Source organism: Microchirus variegatus, assembly GCF_963457635.1.
Source record: "Microchirus variegatus genome assembly, chromosome: 5".
NCBI classification, from domain to species: domain Eukaryota; kingdom Metazoa; phylum Chordata; class Actinopteri; order Pleuronectiformes; family Soleidae; genus Microchirus; species Microchirus variegatus.
The window spans coordinates 11170775-11192951 of NC_139806.1; the positions used below are offsets into that span (position 1 = coordinate 11170775).

The following is a 22177-nucleotide window of genomic DNA, read 5'->3' on the forward strand; positions in this document are numbered from 1 at the left end:
AAGCTAAGAAGGCATTAAATCTAAAGTCGATGGAATCACTACCGCTGTGAGCGTGTGGGGCCACTTTGAGACACTGACAGGTCAATTAAAGACCGATCTGGTGGCCGAAAATGAATTAAAAGGGAATTCAGTCACATTACTTTCAAGGGAATTGTAAATTGAATGAGTGTGTAATTTTAAGAAAAAAATAAATATGAATTGCCTCTGTAGCAGATGCCTGGAAAAATAAATGTTGTTGTGGATGATTTTTTTTTTTTTAACCCCCCTTCTCCCTCTGTGTATTTGCTGCCACTTCACACAATCTTCAAAGTCTACGACACAAAAGTCCCTACAGCTCTTTTGCCTCAATCAATTTTTCCTGACGTGAGGAGGCAAGGGAGTGAGAGAGAGAAACGATAGAGCCGATTCTTCACGGCTCCTCGGAAATAGGGCAGGGATAGTCCCTGCAGGAGACTGTGGAGGGGGGAGGAGGAGGAGGAGGAGGAGGAGGAGGAGGAGGGCAGCCGCACAGTTGCTTCGTCTGATTGGCTGCAGAGGGGGTGACGTCATCTCTAATGGTTCAGGTTCAGAATGCGACAACGGAAGCAACCAAACAAAGTTGCAAATATCTGATATTATCAATCAGTGGATGTCTGTGCTGAGAGCTGCTTCCTTCAATCAAAAACTCTCTTCAAATCCCTCTAACTATAAAGACTGTCCCCCTACTGTGCTTTAATGTCTTAAGCCCCTGGATGGTAAGTGAGCTCAGAAGGGATAGGAGATCCTTTAAATTACAAAAAAAAAAAAAAGATTCTGCTCCAAGCCCTGTAGAGTCATTTCGTCATTCCACATCTGTCCTTTCCACGAATGTGAAATCAATTAATTTAAGCGCACATGCTAACTGATGAGCGTGTCCATGCTGCAAGTGACTGAAGAAATAGAAGTCTAGCATCTTACAGCAAAACATTAGAGCTGCAATGAACGATTATTTTCGTCATCGATTAATCGATTGGTCCAAAGAAAGTCAGAAAACGTAAAAAAAAAACGGTGATGGATGTTTGTCAGACCTTGTCGAAACCATGTCTTGTTTTTGTCCACAAACCAAAATGATTCAGTTTTAATGAATTCTTATGTTATGTGGAGAAAAGAAACATAGAAAATATTCACATTTAAGAAGCTAAAACAATCAGAAACCTTGTTTTAATCATGAAAAAAGCTTAAAACCGATTACTCGATTATCAAAATAGTTAATTTAGTAACCGATTAATGTTGTTGTTTCAGCTCTACAAATCATACGGTGACACTGATCTTTCGCATAACGTCAAACACAACACATCCTGTTCCCGCACTTAGGCTATTCAGTTTGATTCATTTAAAAGGAAAAAACGCCAGCAGCAGGTGCAAAACACATACACAGGGTTCCTACGCAGCATGGAAAAGTATGGAATTTAATTTGAGTAATTTCCAGGTCTGGATAAATATGGAAAAAGGGAAAAAATATGGAAAAAGGGAACAAATATGGAAAAATGTTTGTGTTGTTTCCAGACTATTATCTCACTTTCTAAAATTAAATATATTAATATATACAAATCAAAACAAGTTACAAACGCAATATAGCTTACCTGTAGATGATATGAAACTAACCAAGCTGGCTGTAGAATGTTGTCGAGTTACCATGGTTACTGTAACTGACTGTGATTCCCATTTATTTACCATTTTCCATATGTGTCGTCAAGCCAGCCACCTATTGTCGGCCGCCACAGTGTCATGGGTCGATGCAAGTTTTCGAGTGAAGGATTTTAAAACCATTTATTTACATAATAAGAATCTAACAATTGGTATTCAGATGTTTAATAATGTTTGACTGAAAAATCCTCCGAGAAGTCTGGAAATTTGAGTCTGGAAAAGTATGGAATTTTGAAATGGAATATGTTTAGGACCCCTGCATACATTTCCTGTGTATAATACAGAGATGAATGGAGACGCAGCAGATCAGCACTCACACCCCAGTGTCATAACCCAGCCAGCACTTGGAAAAATCTCCCACAAACTCACCGGAAGCACAGTCCTCCTCGTCCGCCCCGTTCTCGCAGTCCTTCTCCCCGTCACATCTCCATGACAACGAGACGCACTTGTTGGTGGAACCCCCGCAGTCAAATTTCTCTGGAGGGCACGTCTGTTTGCCTGTGAGGGCAGAGATAAAGAAGATAGGGAGATTACTGCAGTGGTTTTATGGTCTCATAAAGGCAGCGACAAAGACGACAACAAAAACAACAACAACAACGCCGCCGCTGGACTTGATTTCTGACGCCTCCACATTGCAGTTAAAACTGAAATAGAAAAAAATGCCACCAGTCTGGCCAATCGATTTTACTGTTTGGGCTGAATCTACAGAGACGAGCAGAATGATCATAAAACACAGAAACTGGCTACAGAGAGAGAAAAAAGACCATCACCCACGCTTTTCCCTTTGCTGCCAATCTGCTCCAGTTGGCAAAGGATGGGTTTGATCCAGATTACAGTATACGTTTAATATGATGCGTGCCGTTAATTATTCATCTATGCTTACAGAGAAGCCTTAAGCCTCTCAGAATGAAATCGGAGTCAAACGACATCACGGCGAAAATCATTCAATGTTTCACTTTCACATGTTCTAAATCTTTTTCATGTTAATTTAACTAAATTTACATTTTTACATTCCTTTTTCTAATTGCTTTTATAGAAACAAGGGCTGCAACGATTGCTAAATTACTAAAGGGCTGAAACGATCACTTGATTAATCAGTTATTAAATCAATAGTCAACTATTTTGATAATCGATTAATCAGTTTAAGTGCTTTTTTCCCTGATTTCTCTGCTTCATAAATGTAAATATGTTCTGGTTTCTTTGCTCCATGTAACAAAGAAATCATCAACACCATCCATTCCAGGTTTGAGAAACACTGATCAGCATTTTCTGACCATTTCTGGACCAAACGATTACTCGATTAATCGAGAAAACAATCCACAGATTCAACGATTATGAAAATAATAGTTTGTTGCAGCCTGTCGGTTGTTTTTCCAATCATTTAAAAACAAGCCTTCTGATGTCTCAACTTCTTAAATATGAATGGATTCTGTTTATTTTTGCTCCATTCAGCTAAGAAATCATCAAACGAAACAAGACATTCAAGGACATCATCACTTCCAGGTTTGGTAAATAAATACTGATGAAAATGTCATGACATTTTATGAACCAAAGAGGTAATTATATAGAGATTGAACAATTATGAATAATAATCGTTAGTTGCAGTCAATGGAAGCAATGGAAAAAAGGAAAGGTGCATCAGCCCAGGATCACAATACCATGATAGTGTGCTGCAAATTTGTAATAAATACATGCATACATACACATATACATGCATGTACATGTATAATAATGAGTAAGGATATCAAACCAAAATCAAAATTGTTACAAAAGCTTTCCAAATCCTAAAGAATCTGCCAAAATGTATGTTTTTGATCAGATGTTTGAACCATCTGTTTGCATCTATCTCACTTTCCCATCACTGCATTACTTATTTATTTGAGTTACTGATTTATTTATTCATTTTTTATCCACGAATTTAAGCAAACTCGCAGAGCGCAGAACCTCCACGGCCGTTCAGTTATAGTTTTTTTCCAACTTTAGCTGAAACTTACCAGCGCTGTGCAATCATTTCTTTCTGGGGCCATGGCCTACATTTCTAGAAAATGTTATCAAACGTTTAGTTTTTGAATCACGTCGCTCACAGAGAGACAGACAGCCTTATACATAACCTTATTACCTGAGGTTTATAAGGCAGCAGTTTCTTCATCTCTTTCAGCTGAATCTTTTTTTTTTTTAAACATTCATCCGCTCTATTTCAACCACCCAATTTTCTGCTGGTAATTGCTTTAGCATCAGTTTCACCACTGCCAAGTGCACCCGTGAATGCAGCGTGCAGTATTCAAATTACAACTGACTCTACGTGGATATATTTAAGTCATTAAAATTTAAACAATTTACATTTTCTAAATGGAATTACTCCACAGTAACGACATTACAGTTTTTGTATCATGACGCTTTAAAAGTGCATTATGAGATAAGCTTCTTCTGACAGACAGTCATGTTTCCTTTTTCCTTCTTTTCTCACTGGTGGAGCTCGGTTTGTGCAAACAAACAATGTGAACAGCCTCGATAATGAATACCACTTAGTGTCTGATAGTCACTGGCAATTTAAGTGTAAACTGTGTTGTGGGTAATAGGACCAGGCAGAGAGTAGATCTGTTTTTTCTATACAAAGCACATCTGTTCAAATTGTAATAGATTCATTAGAGTGCTGCACGTCCCCCCTTTTTGTCTAACATAAAATCCACATGCAATGCGTGTTAATTATTTAACACACTGCTGTACACATGCAGGCAACATTTGGGTTTCTTTTGTAATGCTTTTATCACGTGCTCATACATTATTTGGACTGTTTATGGTTTAACCTATAAATATAAGTACATTTATGCAAAATTACAATACTTATTTACAAAGTGAATGCTTTTATTGCAGGGGAAACCTTATTCTGTGGGCCGACACCAATCACCAAAGTACATTATTAGTCAGCTTAAAAATCTGTTTTTTTATGCAGGATGATGCCCTTCCTGATGCAGCCCTACTATTTATCTGGGCTTGGGTCGGCACTAGGAGTGCACCGGATGTGTCGCCCCGGTGGCTGGGGCAATTTAAAGTGTCCTTGCTCAAGGGTATCACAGCCCTTGACCTGGTGGGGGTTTCAACCTGGCAACCCTCCAGTTACAAAGCCAACTCGCTTCCACTCGGCCATGGGCTGCCCTTAGCTAAGAATGAGATATTGTTTATATAGGTTATGTGGTTATATATGTATATACATATACACACATATAACCTATATATAAATATACACATTATATATACATATATGTGTATATATGTATACATATATGTGTATATATACACATATGTGTATATATACACAAATACATATATACGTGCATATATACACATATACACATATACACATACATATACGTGCATATATACACATATATACACGTGTATATATATGTATATATACATATATATGTGTATATATACACATACATATATGTGTATATATACATACATATATGTGTATATATACACAGATACATATATATACACATACATACACATACACATACACATACATACACATATATACATACGTGTATATAAACACATGCATATACACATATACACGTATATATATATATACGTGTATATAAACACATACATATACGTGTATATATACACATATACATATACATGTACACACTCCAAAGTGGTCATTTTGTATCATTAGTTTTTTATTATTTTTCATTCACTCGTCTCTGCTGTTTGTTTCCTCTTATTCTCTTTCATTTGCAAGGAAGTTTGAAAAGCACAATCATACATTTTCTTGACAGAACACTTTGAAAGATTCTCAAAGACTTATAACAAGAGCAGAAAAACAACAATCAACTCAACGTGTGTGGCAGCCTTTGATGCCGGCAGCGTCCGCGTTAAATTCCTCATTCTCCCCACAGAAAATTATGCCCTCTGATGCTTTTTAAAAGGAAGCTAATGAGGAGACAAAACGATGAGTTGCAGTGAACGATTACAGCTGAGTAACGCCTGTAAAACAAAACCCAGACTGGCCGAGTCAGAGACGCAAGAACCACGTCTTACAAATGTCTGAGATGAAAGAGGCGAGCGGGTGTAATCTTTGAGAGTGGAGATAACATGCAGTTTGAATGAAAACAAGCTAATGAAGAAGCAAAGAGGACCTGACAGACAACAACAAAAAAAGAAAATGAAAGAAGGGAGACGGAGAGAGCAGAGCAGCAACAAAAGACACAAAAGAAATCTATGGCAAGAAAGTCTTAGATAGGAGACGCAATGATGAGACAAACTGTTGCATGACCTTTCAGATTGTTGAAGGAAAATCAAAGCCATTTAAGCAAAGTAGAACAGGACGAAGGAGAAAAGGACAGATGGGAGTGCAGACTTCAGAAGAGAATGTGAAAACCACAAAGCTGAGGATGAGCCGTCTCTCTCTGACCGACGGTTTATAAATGAATTGGAGCACTCTTCCACCCACGGCCACACAAAGAAACCTGACCACGCAAATTGATTAGTGAAAGCTCAGCTTTTATAGAGACGTGTTACGTGGGTTTTTTTTGGTTTGTTTTTTTGCCTGGGAGGGCAACTTAATAAAAAACAATTACTTACAGAAAACAGACAGTCTGGCTGTTGTTTACCATTAGCGTGAACCATTAGGATTAACCTCCACTGTGGTGTTCAGAATCTATCAGCTTCTACAAGACTCTGAGACAGCTTTTATTTCATCACTGCAACTGTGTAACCTCTTTACTTTGAGTTTGAATTAAACTTCTGCATTTAAATATTAAAAAAATGAAATTAATGCAATATATTCTGTTGAGGAGTGTGCTTACACAAATGCCAAAACACTTGCTCATAGATATCCACGTTACTATATTGGTTGGTTTTAAAGCTCCCATTGACCGGATGTTCCAATTAACGCTGTTTTAACGGCGTCTATCTGCGCCATTACCTCATTTATGAAGCCCTAAAGTTTGGAGACAAACAGTTCAGCCACTGCTGAGAACGCTGGGTTTTATTGTATTCTCGGGCTCTGCAAGCACTCTGAAAAAGCCTGGAATCGTGAGGTAAGGATCCCGTCTCCTGAACAGCAGATCCTCCTGCTCCGGGCACTAGTCCGGGCACATCCAGTTGCGTACATTGAACCGCAGAAGAGGAAGAACGCCCCTTGTGGAGGTGTTTCACTTGCGACAGTGTCTTCTGACTCTCTGTCCGACTCCGGGTCAAAGTCATAAATGGGACTGCGGCGGGGAGTCGTGACAAAGCCATTTTTAAACATTGTTAAAACACTGTTTTGATAATGAGTAGCAGTGCATCCACCACTCCAGAGGGGGGAGCTGCACTTCTGAGAGCTGACGTGCTAATTCCGTCACTTCCAGGTACCTGGACAATCACAAGACAGTTGAGAAAGCTCTCGTTGGCTGGCCAATCACAACACAGTTCTGTCCTCTGGGTGTGAGATTTCAGTCTGAAACAGCACGGCTGACGAGAGCTTCAGTGAGGAGAGATTTCTATCGGCTTGTTTGCAGCTCCCTGGGCGTCGCTACTGCCTGAATTCACAATAAAGCTGGAGCAGCTTTAAAAACACAATCCGCATATACGCTGTGGAAGTGTCAGCTCAAATGCGTCTCACTCACTTTGCACAGAGCGGTGACAGCAGGTGTGTTGTGTGTGCATCAGCTCAGTGTTGGCCAATCAAAAATAAATTATGCAAATATTCCAACAGTGGCACTGGCTAATCAAATCATGTTGGTACATTTAGCTGAAACAACACACAGCCACAAACAGAGCTCCCAGACAAGGTTGTTCTCCCCATTGGCCAAGACGTGCGCCCAGACATGATGTCACCATTGTTTTAGCAACATTATCAGTCTTTCTTCTAATTGAGGGAGTGCACCACACATCCTGATGTCTGAAAAACGTGTTTTAAAACATGTTTTGTGGGTGTTTGGTGTCTAGGTACTGTGGACATGTTCCAAACGGCACCTGTGTACATCAGTGGGAGGATTCAGATGTTAAAAAACCTGCTTCTAAAAAGGCACAAATTGCTCACAAACCAACATGAGTCACACTCATTGCTTCATTAAACTGTGTTAGCGAGGCCACGTCCTCTGCTCTAAATTATAGATCTGCTACAGCCGAGAACACACACACGCACACACACACAAACACACATCTTGCTGCAAACGGTGAGATTGGGAAATTGTTATTTTGAGAAGAAAAATACATTAGCAGGTCATTTTCTGTGCAACGTACTTTTTCAAGTGATGCACCTGGATCACTTCATTAGCCGTACAAAAAACAGACGAACACACTTTAATTTAGGGTATTTAGGGTTTCAAATAGCCGCAAACACGATAGACATTTGAAGCATTTTCCAACACTGGAGTATAATGGTGGATTTGAACTAAGAACACTTGCTGTTGCACTGTTAGTGACAATGTTCAACATTGAGCCATCGTGAAAATCCTGACTATAATTCATCAGGACAGTTTTGGATTCATCAGTTTGTCCATTAACATAAAATAAATCAACTATTTTGAAAAGTAGTACAGGTCATTTTTCAAGACGATGCGACTCTCCTCATCAGTCATTCATTCAGTCATTGTCTGCTGCTTCATCATCCACATGAGGGTCACGGAGAGCTGCAGCCAAGCCCAGCTGACACAGGGCGACAGGCGGGGTTCACCATAGACAGGTTGCCAATCCATCACAGGGCCTTCTTCTCATCGTTAAATGATTCATTCAGGACACGTTAATGGACATGGAACTGTTACAGGTCGTCCTCCTTCTCCTGTATCAGGGATCAGCTGCTGTTAGCGTAGCAAAACTATAGCCAAATAATGGTAAATGGTTTGTGTTTATATAGATCTTAGAGCTTTTGCCAATTACATCCATTCGCCTGGAATCGAACCACAACCTTGGAAGCTGTACCACTGAACTACAGTCGCCAGCTTTTAGAAGTCCTACGTTTGTTTTTGAGCAGGGGAGATTACTCTAGTGGAGATTAAAAACAACTATTAAAAAAGAAATGATTGAGATAAATACTAACCTTTGTGCCAAATTGGTGCCCAACTTTGTTTTGAGACAACGCAACACATCTGAGTTAAATGCGAGAGACTGCATCCGTTTGCCCACATGAATGCTAATGTACCGTTTAAAGAGCATGAGCACAATCGCTATAGTTATATCAGCGCAATCAACCCTCGATACAGCAACACCGTCAAGACTGTGCAACTGATGAGATTCTCATCAGTTCCAAATTAGAGGATCTGCAGAGAAGTGAAAAGCGAATGCCACTTTTGGGACACATCGATAATCGGCTATGCAAACAGTAGGATAGTCGAGGAAATGAGGCAGAAACAAAACAACGCACAACAAGAAGTTACTCCTGGTAAATAAATAATAAATCCTGAACATGTACCTTCTTAACTGCACTTCATCCTCATCACGTCAAAGGAATTCCAGAGGATTAAACGCACAGAGAAGTAAAATGCCGCATAGTGTGTATGACAAACCGCTCATAATTAAGTGAATAAGATTGAGGCTTTATTTTAAACTCTATCAGGAATAAAAAATAAAAAGGCTCTGTGGGGTTTGAAGCGACATCTAAACGGCTTACAGAGGTTTTATAGAAATCCCTTTGAGAGACACATCTATGATCCACTGTGATTTCTCAAGGAACTGGGAACACTAAACTCTGACAAATGAATTCGCAGAGTTTCACTCGGCGTTCTTGTCAGGAAGAGTCAAGTGGCTGACGTTGCCCCTTTCTCTATCCTGGTGATCCTTTAGAAGTGATTCAGGGGCGGGAAATAAAAGTGTCACAGCGTTGGCTGAAGAGCAGAGGTGCTGCAGCACAGCCAGTCGCAATGACCCAGTTCATTCTCCATTAGGCATTAATCTGATACAAAAGTCACCTTTTTTCCCCCTAGAGAGTCATTCATTTTTCAGCACTCGGGAGTAACTCAGCGTGGTCCAATTTTGAATTCTTAATATGACGGCGTAACGCTACTCCAGCGCGTAAACTGAGAATCAGAAAATGAAGTAGAAACGGTACAGGAGAGCTGAGCAAACTGAAATTTAAACTCAAAATTCAAAATTAGTTCCTTATAAAGACAGTCGGCTGGAATTGAACTGCAGCCTCATTGACATGCTCTGGCCACAGCCCACAGACAACTATACACACTGATGTGATCATTAAAGCAACACTCGACAAAGCCACGGTAGCTCAGCGTTAGAGCGAGTCATCCTTCAACTCAACGGTTGTGGGTTCAATTCCCTTCTTGTCCTCGGTCAACTTAACCTCATTGATTAAGTCAATTTGATTTATTTTTATTTGTTTATTTCAAACTCCATCAGGCAGCTTGTGAAAGATGAGTGATTGAAAATGAATAGAAATGAATGGCAAAACTGTAGTATAAAGCAGCTTTGCGTGGTCATCAAAACTAGAAACCAAATAAATACAGATATTGATCTAGTCTTCTCTTAGCATTGATCGCTTTCCTGTTTGGTCCATCGGACTGCACTTGCTAAAACTCTTTCTTTTGCTATATATGCTTTCGTGGAGCTTTTTGTTGGAGTCTGTGTTATTGTCCTTTGTTGATATTGGCAGACACCATTCCAAAGGTAAACTATAACAACTCGCTGGCTATTCGTACTTGATTCAGTGATTCAGTAAAGACACGTGGAAGTCAGCCACTGATGTTGAGGCACACAGGACCCAAATCAACCTCACACAAGTCAGTCTACAGGTCTTTACATCAAGTTACATCATGATATGTTGATTCATTGGCATTAAAGTAGACATATTATAGTTCAATCACCCTGCCAAAACAGCCCTGTTCAGAACACTTGCTTTTGAGTGCCTGTCTCTTTAAATGCAAATGAGACACAGGAAACTAGGTCAGCGTCACTGAGGCTCTGGCAGCTAACAGCAGTTAGCATTTGAAAAAGCCATCGTTTGCCGACTCTAGCCGGCACATTGCCGTCATATATAAAATGCATCCTACTGGACATGTAAATCCTCTGAGGCTGGAAGTTTGTGTAGAACTCTGTGCTACACTGTGCCGACAAGAATGGAATGATATGCGGACTTCCGCTCTTCTGGATACAATTGCTCTCGACTGCACTCTCGCGTTTTTTAGGGACAAAGCGGAGCTCTGTGAGACAACAATTCCATGAATATGCCATTGTGAAGTAGCAATGAGTGTGGAAGTCAACATTGTGTGTTTTATCTCCTGTACTTAGACTGGCGCCTCCAGAGTCTCAAGTATAAGGATTAAAATGATAAGAAAGTTGATTTTGCATAATGCATGTACTCTCTTACATGTTCAACATAAGTACCCAGGATAGGCAAAAATAAGCTTGAGCTTCAGCCTACACATTTTCCGTCTATTTCTTCTGTGCAGAGTTACTAAGTACAAGACGGGGACGGGGTTATGGCTCCATAACAAGCTTGAACATAATTGGAGCGTGAGTGACGCATTAAGGTGCATCATGCTCCAAGTATGGAAAACGGTCAACCAGGTCTCAGGCGCTGCTGCCATTTACATAATGAATTATCGCCGCTGACTGTCACGTCAAAGACTGGCTGTTGTCTGTGTGAATTTCCGTCCGTCAGTTTGTAATTAACGCAGCTAAACAAGACGACCTTTGGCAAAGTTTAACTGATTAAATGTAAAGCATGTTAGCTTTGTTAGCAACATGCTATATTGTGTGAATGTGGTGAAATTTAATGTCTGTATAGTTTTCCCATCTTCTTCAGTCTTATTTGAAAACACATGAAGGGGTTCTTGCTGACAGATGTAAAGTTCTCATTATGTATTGTGGCCTCATTGAGAGGCTGCCACAGACAGGTAATGAGGCTAATGAGACAGATGACGAGTGAGCCTATTCAAAAGGAGAATGATTGCCATTGCTCAGTGTTCAGCATGCACATTTTTGGCACAATGTCCGTCCTTGAGTGTTTCCTTTTTCCTCGTTTTTCGCCCTCGGCAGCGTAATTACGGATCCACTCGAGCAGAAAGAGAAGCTGTGATGAAGTGGATCTTTTAGTAACGAACCGCTCTGTTCGGGACACAGCTTTGTTCTGAGACTTCTCATCTGAACATGTCAATCAGGACGGATCGATGCTACAGGGTGAAAACTACCTGCCTTGTAGTTGAGGAACACAAATGCCAACAATATTTTCGGCTACATCCTAAAAACACATACATTCTGTCTGTGTCAGCTGAGATTGGCTCCAATTTGAACTTGTTATCCTTTAGAGATTCCTTCATGCCTCCCTCTTCACCCTCAACTTTCACATGATATGCTTTGTGTTGGCCATTTCATTATTCATCAAGCCAACCGGTAAAATTTACATTGGCTGGGTGCAGTTTTATTCTCTCCCATAGTAACAATATTGTGTATGGACAAAAGTATGGCTCTGAAAGACGTTCCAGGATATCACATTTCACATCCTCTATTACTGAGTTTATAAAAAACCCTGACAGGACTTTTTAAATCATTCTTGGGAACATTTCCACTTGTAGGTTCTGCAGTATCATAAAAGCTAAAAATGGGTTGCCATTATTTTTATCCTACATTTTTGGATAACAAAATACGTTAAGTTAATACAGAATAACAGTCTAATTTCCTAATAATTAGGCATAATTTATTTTGAATACATGCAAATTGATCAGATTCAATGTCAGTGATAGAGTATTGTCAAATACTTGAGCATAGACAATCTAGAAAGTGCCACCATCCAACACTAATCTGTTCAAGCAGTCAAGTTATTTTGCAGTATCTTGCAGATATGCAGAGAGAGAGAAACAGAAATCATAAAATAATCAAAACTTTGCTCACGCATGTAGGGTCATCATAGTAAGGAAGAGGAAAAACGTTCCCTTTGCCTTTATTTAAGAGGTCCAAACTGTGTAGATTTTCAATACGGAATCCTATTATAAAAATAAAAAAACTGCTATTATCCGATCTTCTCATGTCTGTGGAGACTATCCGGCGAGCTAAGGGTTAATTTACAACATTTCAAACATAACATTAATTTTCTTTTGAAAGATAAACTCGGGTTTAAGCAGAACATGAACCGTTAACCCTGCTGTAGTTTTGGTTTCTCTACAAAACCCTAAAAGGTTTGGTGTGAAATATCAGATATGGTGCACTCTTTGAATTAAAAGTGCTAAGTGGAACCATATAAGGTTCTTTGGCTTGTCCTCATAGGAGAACCCTTTTTGGCTTCAGGCCGGACCGTTTTATAAAGGTTCCACCTGGAACCCTTTTGGAGGGTTCCACCTTAAAAACCCTTTATTCAGGAAAGGGGTTTTAAAGGGTTCTCTGGATCAAAATGGTTGATGGTGGTTCCATGTAGAACCTCAGCCCTTGTAGAAGGACCCTTTTGGAACCCTTATTTCTAAGAGTGTGCTGTCCATGTGTCTCATTGGTTGAGGGTTTTTTTAAGGCACCATACAGAGACTCCCCTGCTTTTCCATTCCATGTCACAATTTATCAGTGCAGTGCTTTAGGCTGTGTCTGATATCTGTAACTCCAACAGAGAAGCGAGCAGCCTGGAGAGACAAAGAATTTAGCATTTACTAAAAGAAAGAAAATAATTAATATCTGGTTCAAGCCTCCCTCTCATTAGTCGCTGCTTGGTTGTGGAGACGTCGCCCTCATCAGGGCCTGTGTGTGGGAGAACTCGACTGGCACTGGCTTTAAGTGAGACAGCCAAAGATCCCCAGCTCTAACAGCCTGGCAGAGAAGTAATTGAGGCCTTTCTTGCACTCACCATCAGACAGCATTGAGCATTGAAGTGCATGGGTGAGAGGAGGCGGCAGCGGCAAAGTGAGGTGGCTGAACTGCCGCCAGAACTGAGATAACAAGGGAAATTAGCAATGTGAACACAACCCGCCAGAGAGTCAAATTAAACCTCGTCTAAAAAACGACTGGCAGGAGGGTGCAAATGCATATCTAGGTGCAGCAGCACAAAATGCCCCTATAATTATCCAGCCACTGCCTTTTTTGACTGAAGAGTCTGAACCAAATATAAGAAAAACATAGTCTGGGAAAACATTAAAAAGAAATGTCATCAATTGTGATTGTGCATGGTTTATAAGCTGTGATCAGCAGCTAATTAGAGGACAGTGTCAAAAGTCTCAAAATAAGCTCATTCATTGACATCATCAGTCACTCTTCATGCACTGAACTACAACATACTAACAACAGAGGGCGTTGCATAGGATATTTTTTAAAGTTTTTTCTTTGAGAAAAATGTGTATTTTATCAAAGATCTTTGACCTTTTTGAGTGCAATTCACATTTTATGCTATAATACATGATCTACCATTCAGGGGTAGAATAAAAATGTAAAGACTAACAAACATTATTGTGTCTTCCCTGGCAATGCACCTTGTCTTTTAGAATATCAAATCCATGGCACCCAGGGACCCAGTCGTGTGGAGCAAAGCACCTCTATGGCATAAAGGAAGGGCAAGTATGGAGGCAAGAAAAGGACAGCTCTCATCCAAGAAAGAAATGAGCATCAATGTTATTGTAGGGTCCAATGAGAGGCTCGTACAAAAGCAAACCATCATGGGATTGGCATAGCCTTAAATATTTAAAACCACACCTCAATGTCTTTCCTCTCCTTCCTCTTCATCTTCGTCTCCCTGCCTCACAAGTCACCTTGTTATCGTTTCAGATGCAACGTCACTCACCTGCATATGGAGTTTTTAACTGTTTTGAACAAAGTGTGTTCGCGTTTGAAAACTTTGCTGCAAAGGCTCAGTGTTTTGCAGGTGATTGACTCACGAACTTCGTGTGAACTTTGGTGACAGGTCACTGAACACGTTTTCTGTGAAAGCAATTCACTGTTTTGCTGACTCTGTGAAGAGTTTTGACAAATATTTCTTTAAAAAACTCTTACGAGTGAGATTACTTTTCAAAAATACAGTGTTTTCTTGCTAGAATGTTAGTCTATTTCCATTTTATTGGAGCACAGAGGCTTTTAAAGGCGCCATATGTAAGAATGTGGCCAAAAACTAAACTGAAATTCAAGATACCGAGATCTTTTCGGTTTCGTTGTCTCCGCCATTGTAGCTCAGACGTAACTGACAACCCGTGGTTGCTCGGCTGCTGAGACTCTACTGACTGCAATGATTGGTAGACAGCGGTAGGTGGCGCCACATGCCAAAACATGATTTCAAAAGATAAACATGATTTGCAGTCTGCAAAAGATTTTTTTTAATGCAAATATTTTGGCTGTACTGTTGTTGTTGGTGAGTTCAGTTTGTTATATGAACATTATTTCTGTCTCTGTGACATATTAGGAGGATTTTATGACCAGTTGCTTTAGATTTATGACATAATGCACCTATAAGTGCAAGGCACAGGCCAAAAAAAAATAGTATTTTGTAGTGTTGGGCGAGTTAACGCAGTTAACGGTGTCAACGTTAACGCATGTTGCGTTTCCATGAAGACTGACTGGAAAAAAGACGCGCGTGACGTCATGTTTACGTGACTCTGGATTGATAAAATGAGTCTCTAAAGTAATGCTAAACTTAAAAACAACGCCGTACACAGGTATGCTGGTACGCTGCTCTTTTCGTTTAATAAACACACCGCTCCAGTTCGCCTCTAAAGGAGCTAATGCAGCTAACTGGTAAGCGGTGCCTGGTCTCCGGTGTTGCGCCACGTAAATGACGAAGTGAATGGTTTGACTTACTGCACGTCTCCTCTGCCTCATCAGAGCCGTCGGGACACTCCGGCTCCCCGTCGCAGCGCCAGCGTCCTGGGACGCACTGACCATTTAAACAGGCAAACTCCGCAGGGGCACAGGTTTTCCTTGCTGCTCAGAGAGAGAGAAAGAGACAAAGAGAGAACACGGGTGTTAATGACAGCTTCAAGGCATCGTCAGGCTCCAGCTCGGGTGATAAGCTCTGCCATGAAACTGGTAATATTATCTGAATTCCACAAATCAATCTTCTTATCAGAGGAGATCAGGCATCGCTATCTCTCAAATTATTTCTATGCAGTCTTCGCCCAGTGTTCTTTCTCCTCATATCGCTCACTAATTATCTCCATTTTTCCCCCATTTTCTCGACTCTTATTCATTATGCTGTGTGACCCATCTATCTGCCGGTCTCCAAAAAGCTGTCTCATGTCTCTTTTTCGAGGTTTTCAAGGCCCAAGTTCCGGTTAGGATTTGGTTTCAATTAGAACAACAGGTCCCGACAAGCTCGGTGTTAATGCAAGAAAAGTTCCTAAAACACAAAACACACAACAAACAACCAACAGCAAATCAGCTGAACACTCAGCCAGAGAGTTTGAGGCAGGCAGAGGTCAGGGCTTTTCATTTCTCTGGCTCTGTGGAAGGACCTGCGACACGGTGTAATAAATCACTGGCAAGCAGGAGCTGTGCCGTTGTTGCACAGACACAATTGTTTCTAAACTGGTCCTCTATCTGCTCTGATGTTCTATTAGATAAATTAGATACAGCATTTAGAGATGACCAGAGAGCAGAAGGTTACCTGGACAGCTGTAAGGGAGGGGAGTGTGAGTCATTCATTGCGGTGCTCAGGTCATACCAATTTAAAAGGCAATATCAGAGGCATCCTCAGTTGGCTGAGACACCAATGTCCTATGTTACATCCCAACACATGCTTTATACAAGACAAAAAATGTTTAGTTCACACTACCGTTTCAGGTCACTTAGTCCTTATTTTTGAAGGAAAAGCACTTTTTTCCAATGAATATAACATTAAATTAATCAGAAATACACTCTATACATTGTTAATGTGGTAAACGACTATTCTAGCTGCAAACGTCTGGTTTTTAATGGAGTATGTACATAGGTGTATAGAGGCCCATTTCCAGCAACCATCTCTCCAGTGTACTAATGGTACATTGTGTTTGCTAATCCCGTTAGAAGGCTATTGGATGATTAGAAAACCCTTGAAAACCCTTGTGCAATGATGTTAGCACAGCTGAAAACAGTTTTGCTGGTTCTTTCACAAAAGGGCAAAATTCTTATTTTGAATAAAAATCATTATTTCTAATCTCGTCAATATCTTGACTATATTTTCTATTCATTTTGCAACTCTTTTGATGAATAAAAGTGTGACTTTTAATGGAAAACACAAAAATGTATAGGTGACCCCAAAGTTTTAGGTAGTGTAGGTTTATTTTTCACTTTAATAAAATGGCCAGCACCAAAAAGGTAGCAATATGGAGTTATAAAAGTCACTGAGGGAAAAAGAATAAGCTATAAACAGTGATTAAATCCAGTATAGTCACCAGATGCCTATTTTTTGTTTGTTTGTTACATAAAGCTATGCTACATTAGACTCAAATGTTTGTCTTTTGTTTGACTGACTCAGTATTTCTGTCTTCATAGCATGAGAACAGTTATTATTAACAGTTATCAAACCCAAAAACCTTGCATTTAAATAAACGACAAAAGTGCAATCATAAAAAGTGACCATGACAAGTCCAACCCCCATTCTCTCTCTGTATTTGGCTCTTTTCAAATAAAGATCATGTTTACCCTAAGAATTACCTGTGACGTCCTGTTTTATCACCTGCCACCATGATCTGACACCGCATGTTTGGAATTCTCAATCCTGTTTAATTATCCTGTTCTCAATCATCTCCTGTGTGAAACCCATGCTATTAAAAGAAATTACAAAATGTTTCATGGCTCATGTGCTCTAACACGACATGAGTTTGTGCAATAAGCGTTTTCAGAACCACATTTCACTTTTCAAATCAACATTCTCCCTGCATAACGTAATGAACTGACCCACATTTAGCTGCAGAGACAAACACTCCCTCTCCCTTTGTTCCCGCTAACATAGGTTTCCAGCGTTCTTTTTCCCTCCTCTTTGTTTCCCCCTTGTCTAAGTCTGCCACGACACAAAAACACATTTTTGATTGCTATTGTTCAGCAGCTGAAGTGCCAATTGTGTCCTCATTAGGGAGCCGCGCCGAGACGCAGGTCTTTGTTAAAGGTGAAGTCAAGTGATGTCAAAACTGAGGATTGCGACAACTTTTTTTTACCCTCACCTCCCTCGTTCGTGGTGCGGTCACATTTGACATAATATGGATCTTAGCGCTCATGTTGGCTGGTGTAGCTGCAAACTGAGGGTTTATTTCTGATCCTCACAATCGATCCTGAAAGGTGCAGCCTTTGACCGTATGTAGTCTTCCGGTTTTTCAGTGTAGCTCACTTCACACTTGATTTACAATGTCAGTAAACATTTTACTGAGGAGTTAATGGGCTCCATCAATTAAGGGTCTTAATAGCACTGGTGTCAGTTTTGTTAATGATGTTCCCCTTTAGAAGAAAATAAATGATTAAGCATGGCACATAATGAGCCGACAACAAAGTGATTGACAGCTTCTAGTGTCCAGGTGACATCTGTGAACGTCAGTTGCAAAACATCAACATAGCGAAACTTGAGGCTCGAGGATTAATCGATTACTAAATTATTCGTCAACTATTTTGATAATCAATTAATCGGTTTTAAGCTTTTTTCACGATTAAAACAAGATTTGTGAATGTTTTAGCTTCTTAAATGTGAACATTTTCTGGTTTCTTTGGGACACAACAAAGAAATCATTACAACTGAATCGTTTTAGTCTGTGGACAAAACAACACATTCGAGAACATCATCATTTCCAGGTTTGACAAACACGAATCATTATCATTTTCTGACATTTTATGGAGCATAAAATTACTCGATTAATTGAGAAAACTGTGTAACTTGACTGTGCAAATAATGGTTGCAGCTCTAATAACAGCTGACAAATGATATATGGTTTGTATTTATAAACTGCTTTTCTAGTACTGATGACCACTCAAAGCTGCTTTACACCACACTTATTGCCATTCACCCATTCACACCCATTCATACATTTTCATACAGTGCATCTACACTACAGTTCAAAAGTTTGGGGTCACATACAATGTGTTTGTGTTTTTCATTAAAAGTCATACTTTTATTCATCAAAAGAGTTGCAAATTTAATAGAAAATATAGTCAAGACATTGACAACATTAGAAATAATGATTTTTATTCAAAATAATAATTTTGCCCTTTCGTCAAAGACCCAGCAAAACTGTTTTCAGCTGTGCTAACGTCATTTCACAAGGGTTTTCAAGGGTTTTCTCATCATCCAATAGCCTTCTAACATGATTAGCAAACACAATGTACCATTAGAACACTGGAAATGGGCCTCTATACACCTATGTACATATTCCATTAAAAACCAGATGTTTGCAGCTAGAATAGTCGTTTACCACATCAACAATGTATAGAGTGCATTTCTGATTCATTTAATGTTATATTCATTGAAAAAAAGAGCTTTTCCTTAAAAAATAAGGACATTTGACTCAAAACCTTTGAACGGTATTATATGTGCAGCACATTTTCTATCAGACATCTTTCATACCCATTCAACCATTTTCATGCATTGCTATTATGTTGTCGAATAAACTGACTCCCACGAGAAGGACAAAAGGAGAGATCAGGGCAATGTTGAGTATGTGCTGATCACTCGCACAACATTCACCACCGTCGCAATAGACATGGACCTTGAAAGTCTCAGATTGATGCAGCATATGTGGCCTCTTTAGGTCAGATGTGTCTCAAACCGTTTCTCCCGCGACTGTCTGTGCTTCTTACTTAATCCAACTGAACTTGCATTTCAGACGGAGGTCTACAGGGGCCATGGTTCACTTGGCAATGATTACTTGAGCCATCCCATGCCATCTGTTTTGGAATAACTTTCTATTTCAATTAGGGGCAGCTTTAAAATGTTAAGTCAGCAAGTGTAAGGGAGGGCTGTAGAGGACGGTGACGGGAGAATGAGAAGAAGTTGTTCGCTGGCAGGATGGGAAACACAGTCGCAGGAGTGATTCATCACATGCGGCAGAGATGCAAAGCGACTAATAATGCATTATGGATTTGAAACGGGAAAGTGTGACACTGACTAAAAAGGCAATATTCCTTAAAATGAATCCAGTCTATTAATCAAAATGTGCTGCACACATGATGTAAAGTCATTCCCTGTCTGTGTATTCTAGTCACTTTTATGGTAGAAATAGAAGAAAACACAACAGCACATCCTGTGTTGTGTGTACCATACAAATTGTGAGAAATACAAATGAGATGTGGCACAAACAGAATGAGGGCCGTGCACAGGGGAGCTCACCCAGCCATGTTTTGTCTCCTGGAGGAGGTTCAGTGTGAAGGAGCTCCACGCTCCGACAACCACACCTGGAGTCTCCGCCTCTGGGGCTGATGTCAGAATTTTTACAGCTCCTTCTCCCTTTTCACCTTTCTCGAGCTCCAATCATGTGGATACGCACGTTAGAGCCGCGGTCTACTAGAGGTGGGCAAGATTATATATCGTCTAAGATGATATCGTGAATGTTGTTACGCAAGATAAGTATTTGAATGACTTTGCAAAACACGATGAATCGCGCACTGAAACTACTGCAGCAGAAGCTGTGGCCGTGAGCAGGCTTCAGTGTCACATGACCACCAGTGGGCCTATGTGATCACATGAGCCGTCGCGAACATCCTCCCTGCCTAACAGGTGAGTGGTTATGCTAATAGGGAGAATCATTTGAAATGGTCTTTGTTTACCTACCCACAAGACCTGGAACAATGAATCGATTACTTGTTTGACTAAATTAGTTTGATAATCGATTATTATTAAAACCAGATTAAATGTGAATATTTTCTACGTTTCTGTGCTCCACATAAAAAATAAATCATTCAAACAGAATCATTTTGGTTTGTGGACAAAACAAGACATCTGAGAACACTGATCAATGTTTTTCTGACATTTTAAGGACCAAATGATAAATCGATTAATCGAGAAAATACCACCCACAATTTAAATATTTGCCCTAAACTTAACCAGTTCCTCAGGATTAAAGTTCTGCCTTATCAGGACCAGGTTTTGGTCTCCATTGGGACTACTGGTCCTGACATTAAGGCCAGTGTTTATACCAGAGAGACGACCTACAAAGAGGTAACAAATACAACACGTAAACACTCCCCTAAACTTACCATGAAGGATATGAATGACAGCTCTTTCCATTTAGAGACCACAGGAAGCTTAACAGGTAATGCAGTGATAAGCACATTCTCTGGGGCAAGACAAGACAAATGGCCTCATTAGCAGAAAGTGAAGTAGGTAGGAGCGTTGTCAAAGCAGGAAACATAATGTATCCTGTTGGTTTAAGCATGCAAATGACAAAAACCTCCCAAAAAATTAACAGAATATCGGGGTGGAATTCACTGGGTCTGAAAAGGCTGCTCTTGAAACAGTTTTAGCAAATGATTATAGAACTTAATTAGCCTATTTGGAGTCTTGAGGATCGCTGGAGGGCAGACACTTTTTTTGCTTTGATCATTTCTAATTAAACCTAGAAGTTTCACACAGCTGCCTGTAGAGTGTTGATGCTTTTGCTCGTACTTCTTGATTTCTCACCAGCTATTGTCTCATGTCAGTCAGGACAGTGCAAACAGCAGTTAAGCCACAGGAGCCAAGTGGAATTCAAAAAGGCACATGGGACTGAGCTCTAACTGGGGCTGTATTTTTTTTTTCCCCAAAAAAATAAAAGGTTGAATCAATGCTGCAATATTTTTTGAAGTTGCTTGGCAGAATTTGAAACAAAAGAAGCACTAATGAATCACTTCATATACTTTCTCCTTGAGCTGAGGTCATTGATATTGATAGGTGGACCATGGTCCAGATCTGGGCCTAGACGCCGTCCTATCCAGGGCCCAGACCTATTGCAACATATAACTGATAAAAGCCACTGCTGCAGCTTTTCTAGCCATAATCATCCATATTGATGATGGAGAAAATGGGAAAGAGATCATCGATTATTTTAAGGCACTTAATATATTAAAGACATGGGTAACCCAACAGTTCACAAAATGAACACAAACACAGACAGGGACAGGTGTGTTCATAAACATGGTGTACACTTATTATCCAAAAAATCAGATCTCTGTTCAAGAGTGTGAGGAATTAGTTCAAATTCTAACCTTAAAATTGAAGTCAAGATCAAACTATACAGTCTAGAATGACATCACACTGTCTTCAGTAATTATTGTGCAGCTTGGCCATAGACCCACTATGAATCCATCAGTTTAAATAAGACAGTGATGTTGTGTTGTTTTGCAGTAAAAATGGCAGACGCAACACCAAAGCACATATGAAGCAGCATGTGGATGCATTTCAGGTTCTTCACCGTAGATGGCAAAATAACAAACACAAATCTGCAGACTCAACTGTTATTTCAGCCGAGTCAAGTGAGATAGTGGAGGAGGCAATACGTGATCGGCCTCACCTAGTAGGTGGAATATCAGAATGATGTCATTGGATATTTGCCACCCATCTGAATATCAGCAAACATATGGCCAAACGCATGCATGCACGCCCATATACTGTACATGTCCCTGCATGATGCCTTCGCCATGTGTCCGACCTTCTGCCACACTCACTTCT

At 40.0% G+C, this 22177-nt stretch overlaps 1 protein-coding gene across 1 annotated transcript in view; it reads right to left on the reverse strand.

Moving 5' to 3' along the window:
- The window catches only part of LOC310927913 (low-density lipoprotein receptor-related protein 8-like), a gene marked incomplete at both ends in the record, with an annotated part of 77349 nt that overhangs the window by 35569 nt on the left and 19603 nt on the right, over positions 1-22177 (reverse strand). The window contains 2 exons of the mRNA XM_083890337.1: positions 2035-2163; positions 15373-15495. Coding sequence (XP_083746463.1) covers positions 2035-2163; positions 15373-15495 — 252 coding nt within the window. The remainder of the gene's footprint in view (positions 1-2034; positions 2164-15372; positions 15496-22177) is intronic.